Genomic DNA, 7,204 nt, shown 5'->3' on the forward strand with positions numbered 1-7,204 from the left:
TTTAAATCTTAGATTGAAATGTTATGCGTGTTATTTTCGCGATAAATTTCGCGAAAAATTCAATCGTTATTTTTAAGATTTATAGAAGAGTTAAAAAATTGAAAGATATCAAATGGGATATTTATTCCGACGACGTTTTATTTTTTATTATATAAAGTAAATTTTGTTACGTTAAAATATGAATCGTTGTTAATATTCGTATATAATTTTTCAATTGTTGTTTCGATCGATTAAATTTTGTTACGTTATACGAAAAAAAATATATATGTATGCTTGATTGTTTTAAAATGAATTTATTCCATCCATATTACGTATTCGAAAACATCAATGTTTATCAAAAATCCTTGACCGATTATTTATCGTGTTGAAGCGCAAAGGAACGAAATGTTTAAACGAATGAATGAAATGAACGATGAATGAAAACGTTAGAAATGTAGGAAGTAATAAAAATAATATAAAATTCGATAATTAATTCGACACACGAAATAATCGACGAAGATGAAATATGATTGGAGTGGAAAACGTCGTTAAAAAGTTGATGGTTGATTTTGATAAACGAGATTTAAAATCTTAAATTAGATTGATTAGAGAGATTCGTTTGAGTTCTCCGCCCATAAATATATAATATTTTGTTTATTTAGATATAGATAAAGATATAATTACGTGAAAAATTACGATACCAGCGAGGAATTCCTTAAAATAGGCACAAAAGATTGTTTAGTGAACACTCTGATTTCGTTCATGTCCAACCTCTTCGAAATTTGGTAATAGTCTTTTCGAATCTTGTTCTTTTTACATAATTTTACATTACAAGAAAAGGAATTACATCATAAAGGAAAAGGAAAAAGAATTCATAAAAAAAGAATCTTTTTGCCAGAAACGAAATTATCTCGCCATGATACGAACGACAAATTTTTCCTCACACGTGTGAACTACGCCTCGAAAAACAACAGGACATCGTTTTCGATTTATTTATTTATTTATCGTTAAGTTGGCCGTTAATATTTCTTTGTCGCGTGTCAATAAATGGTTAAAAATGGATTTTCGATGATGGTCGAGTGATCCATGCACTCGTATCTCGATCACGTAAAATCGAGAGTCGATTCTCATATGTTTCGGTAACCGAGGATCGCCCGATCCACCATTGTTAATTAAATGCACGTTCAGTAATCGTTCAAAATGTCGCGTCACTGAAGAGTCGGGAATGACATATTCCATTTGAATTATAATCACAGTTTCAAAATTTTAAGTGTTTATGACGAACCTATTCAAATTGCATAATAAAACGTTAAAGTTCAAATCACAATGAAAGGAATTAGGGCATTAGTTTTGCAAGATCTTCCTCATGTTTTTCCTTCTAAAAGTTTTCAGGTGCGTATTATTATCGATAATTCGTCGATAAGGCTTACTTTAACCGTATAATATTTTTATTCCCCCGTCGTTCAATCGATGCATCGTCGATTGTACGTTGCATTAAAAATTGCATTAAAATTGTACAATCTAGTTCTATCCTATTTAATCCTTTATTAAATAATTAACTACACTCGATGAACACAAGATTTTTATCATCTAATCGTACGTGACACAACTCGCATAAATTCCATTAACCTCTTCACCCCTTCTTGTATCTCGTTATTAATTACCTTTCGTTGTTCGTTACGATAATACCATAATAATAAACGCATCTCTCTTTGCCCGTGAAATTTCTATCCTCTCTCTAAATTTTTAGTTTAGATTCGATGATGTTGGACAAAAAAGATAAAACGTGTTTGATCCGATTTGAAATGATCGATAGGCAAAAAAAAAAAAAAAAAAAAAAAAAAAAAAAAAAAAAAAAAAAAAAAAAAAACTGTTTCGTTTCTCCAGTTGAAAGAAAGAAAGAAAGAAAGATTTTAACGAAACGATTTAAATTTAAATCAGCGATCATCGACGCAACTTCACACAACAGCGTCATCCCGACGATTCTGGAGTTTCTTCGAGTTCTCTTCGAAGGAAGAAAACTGTCAGGATGCGAAGAAATGTCCCTCGTCCAAGGACATCGTTTCAACCTCGTTAATCTCAACGAACGAAGTCGATGAAGTATCGAAATCAGGGTCGCCTAATTTGATCCACAATATTTCAACGGTGCCGCCTTCCAATTTGAAGCGGTACAATTCCCAGTTCGATTTGAAATCGAAGACTCCGATAAGCTGTCTGAAGCTGCAGAACGTTTTGAAACAGGACAGTTTGGTGTCCCTGTTGGACGGGAATCCTGTTCCGAAAACGCTCAAATGGAAATTGAAGGGTTATAAAACCCTTCGAAACGAGCAGGCCGGTGACTTCGCATTTGTGCCAGGTGGAAAGTCTTACGATTTCGATATTCTCACCAAGGACGAGCAGCAAGAGCAGATGAACTCGAACAATTACGCGGACAGATCCCGGTCGAAGGCGAAGAATAGCGACGCGAAAAGTGATACGATATGCTTGACCACGAAATCTATAGAGAACGTGGAGGAAATATTTTGCAGGAATAAATTGATCGGCAAAGGCAATTCCATCATCGAGGGATCGAAGATCGACAAGAAGGGGACGGATATGGATAGCGCGGTGACCGCCTCTAATCAGAAGATATCCACCACGACGAAATTGCTGGTCGGCAATCCTAACACCCCTAAAAAGGAGGATATTAAATACCTGCCGATCTTGAAAACCGATTTTTCCACAAGCCAGATGAAGTATCAGACGCAACCGTCCGTACAGTTTTCCTCTAAACCGCCTAAGAATATCCCCAAACCTATGCCGCCGATAATGAAGAAGCAGGAGAACAGCGAGAAAAATTTGGTGGGTGAAGCGGAGGGGAAAAAGGTGTCGCAGGTTCCCGACCCATCGATAACGCCGATCGCCTCGAATCAAACGCCCTCTACGGAAGAGCAAAAGTTGAATTCGACCCCCGAGGTGAAAAAGGTGGATGTAACGATAAACGATAGTAGCACGTTTCAATTTGCAAAGGTGCCCGAACCCACGGTGCAGCAACAACATGAACTACAATTAAAACAACAACAGCAGCAGCAACAGCAGCAGCAGCAGCAGCAGCAACAACAGCAGCTACAGCAGCAGCAGCAGTCACAGCAACAACAGCAGCAGCAGCAGCAGCAACAACAACAACAACAACAAGAACAATTGCGACTACAGCAACAACTACAGCAACAGCAACAGGAACAGGAGAAACTACAATTAAAATTAAAACAGGAACAGGAACAACTACAATTAAAATTAAAACAGCAACAGGAACAGGAACAGCAACAGCAACAACAACGAGCGAAAGAAGCGGCGGAATCGACGGAAAAAGTGGCGGAGCCGGAAGTGATGGTGGAATCGCAAGTGAAGGAGGAAACGAATCCTCCGGAGGACGATATAATCAGTTCGAAATACGCGTTGGAAATGCTGAGAGCGGACGAAATGGAGGAGAATTTACAGGAGAGCAGATCGCAGGCGTATTTCGAAAGCGATAGAAACGTTTCTCAACACGCGTCGAGAGGCGTTGGGGAGATGGAAACGGCGATGGAAACGGCGACGGAAACGGCGAACGAAGGGGAGGTGAGCGAGCCGTCGAGAAGCGAACAGATGGAAATGAGAGAGGTGGAGAGTGATATGAACGATTCTGAACTTGCATCAACAAATCCTCAAGTTGAACCGACAAAGGGAACGGAAAACATGGAATCACCAAGCGAAGAATTGAAATTAAAATTTTTCAAATCTACTCCCGAAACAATCGAGAATAAACAAAGCGATCCAGAAACCACGTATTTCGCGCCACGAAAGTCGAACAGCAGCAGGCCTGCCTTCCAATCCATGGAGAAACCAATCATGAACATAGCCAGCCCTTACGAGAACGAGCCTCGTGTTCCAACCTCGCCTTGTGCCGCGACACAGGCTAAATTGTTGCGGGCCAACTCGGCCAAGAATTCTCAGGGGTCGGAGATGGGCGGTGGTAAAGGGTCCTCCATGGCTGGAAACTCTGGGAGGGGATCGCGGAAACCACCGGCCTCCTATCCCCCGTTCACGAATAGGAGATCGGCTTCCAACAGTTCCAACTGTTTGACCAAAAAATTGCCGTTCGCCAGGGAATCGGAGAACGGGCTGCGCGCGATCATGAACACGAGGAATCCCTCGTCCAATATATCCACTTCCACTATGAATTTACGGAGCAAGAATAAGGAGAACCAGAATTTGAAGAACCGGAAAGACAAGAAGTGCAACAAGAAGGAGTGCAAGCGTTACTGTTGTCCGGCGCTACAAACACCGACAGATTGCGATTACACCAAGTTTCAATGCCCGAACACGAAACACATCGTCAACGCTACCAAAATGGTCCATTACGATCCAACCTGTTTGCCGCAAGAAGACGAGGAGATACGAGAGTTTTGTACCGATCCGAGGTCGCAAAAGAAGTGTAACAGAGACAATAACAGGTAACGGGGAGGGAGAGTTGTGTAACTCTTGCTTTATTATCCATCTGCGTAAAAGAACAATTTTTGCATTTTTATGTTTTTGTACTTTTTAAACTCTAAACGTTCTTTTATTATTATTATTTTTCGTTACTTTTTTTCCCATTTTATTTGATATTTTTTGTATTTTTTAAATGTTTTTTCCCATTCTTTTTTCATTTTTCTCTTTTTTCTTTTTTTTGTAAACTCGAAACGTACCAATACCTAGATAAAATCGATCGTTTCGAGTTCACGAATCTCCAATGAATTTTTTTTTCTCGGAAATTGATGAAACGAACTATTGCAAGTTTTATTTTATTATAAAAAAAAAATAATTAAATTGGACAATAATTAAACAAAAAAATAGTATTATATAGTATCTCTGATACTATATATAAAATTTTTTTCCGCGAATCTTTTTCATCTATACATTTAATTTTTAAATTTTACATACGTACAAACGAATGGATCGTGTCGAATAACGATTGGCGAAAACATATATATATATATATAGGAATCCGAATCGAAGTAGACGCGACAATTCCTATCCTGGAAGGAGGAGTCGAAACGAAAGGAGTTCGACAACGACAAATTCGGACAGCACAAACAGAGGTACCGAGTTCTGCACGAAACCGAGAAGCAAAGACGTGAACAGAGACACGAACAGAGACGTGAACAGACGGTCGACAAGGGACGACAGTGGGAGCAGAAATTCGGCGAAATTCGGGAAAAGGAATTTCACTAATTCCGCTTACATCAGACGGCCGAAAGCTATGAAAAGCGTGAAACGATTTTCCTCGTTGCCAGCCTTTGCCATCCCCCTGCTTGGAGCGAAGGAGAGCAGAGAAGTGAGCCAAAAGATATTGATCTCGCCCTCGAAATGCAATTTCTCGAAATGCAAGAGGAACGACGACAGGACAAGGTGTAAACAGAACAGGTGCAAAAGGCAGACGAACAAGTGTAAAGTGCAGGGCGATAGGAAAGGAGAGGATAATTGCAAAAAAGTGAAGGGTTCCTGCGACAATAATAGCAATGCTTGCAAGAGGCAGACTTGTAAGAGGGAGTCTAGGAAGGATACCGATGCGTGCCAGAGGGTGAAACCTGTCCTCTGCGACGATAACGAAGAAAATTCTTGCAAAAGACCTACGAAGGTGGTGGACGATCCTTGCAAGACGGTGAGGTCACGAGGATCTAAGAAGAAGGATGATTCTTCTAAAAAGGTAAGGTCAAGTTACGACACAAATAATAATCCTTGTAAAAAGACTTCAGGGAAATTGAGTTGCAGTAGTATAACCATGATCAAGGAGGGTCAGTATGGCACTAAGAATACGAACACTTTAAACATATGCGGCAAAAAGAGGGAACAAATGTGCAAAGGTGACCAATTTTTCCATAAATTATTCTCAACTTCTCTGTTGATTCTTGAATTTTTCGGTGTACGGATACATAAAAATACTCATCGTATTTATTTTTTTTGCAAACGTCTGTTTGCAAAATTTTATGATTAAGAGATAATTAAATTTTTCAATTTTTTTTTTTTTTTTTGTTTTTAAATATTCGATCGATTTAAGAAAAGTATATCGACATTAGCAATTTTTCGTTTTTTAAGAATAAGATAAATTTTGTTTTTGTTGCAAATATTTTATTTAATTATATTAAATTTGGAGAAATTTCCTGTTCATTTATGGCTATAGATAGGAAAAAAACGATAATCCCAGAAAGCGAAAAAGCAAAAGAATCTGCGAAAGAAAGGGTGGACAGAGAACGAAGAGAGATCGAGGAGTGCAAGAAAGATATAATGCCGAAAAAGAGAAAGGATGAGAAAAAAGTGGTATCCGGTTTAGAACGTGTTATCAGTCCGTGTAGAGAGCAATTGAAGAAGAGAGACATGAAATTTTCAAACTTAAAATTTCCCTTGAATCTTATAAGCAGTTTGCAAGATTCCAAATTACTGAACGATCGATTGAGGAAATTTTCCAACGAGGAACCCTATGAGAACAATGATGTCGTTTGGAATGATTTGGTACCGGAAAAGAAATTCTGGATTTTCCACGAAGACTTGAACTACCCGGATGTACCTGTTTTAAAAGAAAATGTTGACGATATGCCAGAAGCAGATGATGATGATAGTGTTAGCAATACGTGGTTCTTTTCGTGGTTCAACGGCTGTCAATAATTAAAATATACTGTCAATAACAAAGAAAGTGAATGGTATATAATTTATTTTTAAAGTTCTACGCTTTTTCGTGTAGTCCCGGGAGTAGTTTATTTAAAAAAAAAAAAAAAAATGATAAAATATATGTAAATTAAGAATTGATTATATAGAGTATAGATCAACTGTTTTTATATCGAATATAACGAAATGAAGAACATAATAAATTATATTTTTTCATTCTTTATTAGAACCATTTATAAAATTCCACTTCGCTGTCAATCAATTACGAAAATTGTCTTCCTATTTCGTTTTTTAAAATTAAATATATATTTCAAACATGTATATATCTTAAATATTTTTTAAAAAATATTTATATTCTCCTTAGTTAAAATATTAACGTTCCAATATATAATATTTCAAGCTATGTAAAATTGCCAACTATGTAAAATTGCCTTTACCTTTCAAACGAATTTATAAATTAGAAACAATCTTATTTAATTTATTTATTCCAAAGCAAAAAGATAAAATCGACGAGATCTCCAATTTTTCTATATCGTTTCAAATATTACGTGAGACATTTTAT

At 37.3% G+C, this 7,204-nt stretch overlaps 2 protein-coding genes across 3 annotated transcripts in view; one reads left to right on the forward strand and one right to left on the reverse strand.

Annotated features, from left to right (window-relative positions):
• Positions 1-1,260, reverse strand: part of LOC102677194 — a 1,968-nt gene extending 708 nt beyond the window's left edge. The window contains exon 1 of one of the 2 annotated variants that reach the window (XM_006611298.2): positions 681-1,260. The gene's annotated coding sequence lies outside the window, so the exon portion shown is untranslated. Of the gene's footprint in view, positions 1-663 lie in introns of both variants that reach the window. The other variant, XM_006611297.2, reaches the window with a different exon arrangement.
• Positions 1,261-1,305: 45 nt separating this feature from the next.
• Positions 1,306-6,841, forward strand: LOC102679981 (putative mediator of RNA polymerase II transcription subunit 26). The gene is given in 5 exon segments (XM_031508445.1): positions 1,306-1,371; positions 1,841-1,892; positions 1,895-4,451; positions 4,981-5,843; positions 6,161-6,841. Coding segments are annotated over 5 exon segments (4,020 nt in total). The 3' UTR covers positions 6,643-6,841.
• The last annotated feature ends 363 nt before the right edge of the window (positions 6,842-7,204 follow it).

This window comes from Apis dorsata, unplaced genomic scaffold (genome assembly GCF_000469605.1).
Source record: "Apis dorsata unplaced genomic scaffold, Apis dorsata 1.3 scaffold_87, whole genome shotgun sequence".
NCBI lineage: Eukaryota > Metazoa > Arthropoda > Insecta > Hymenoptera > Apidae > Apis > Apis dorsata.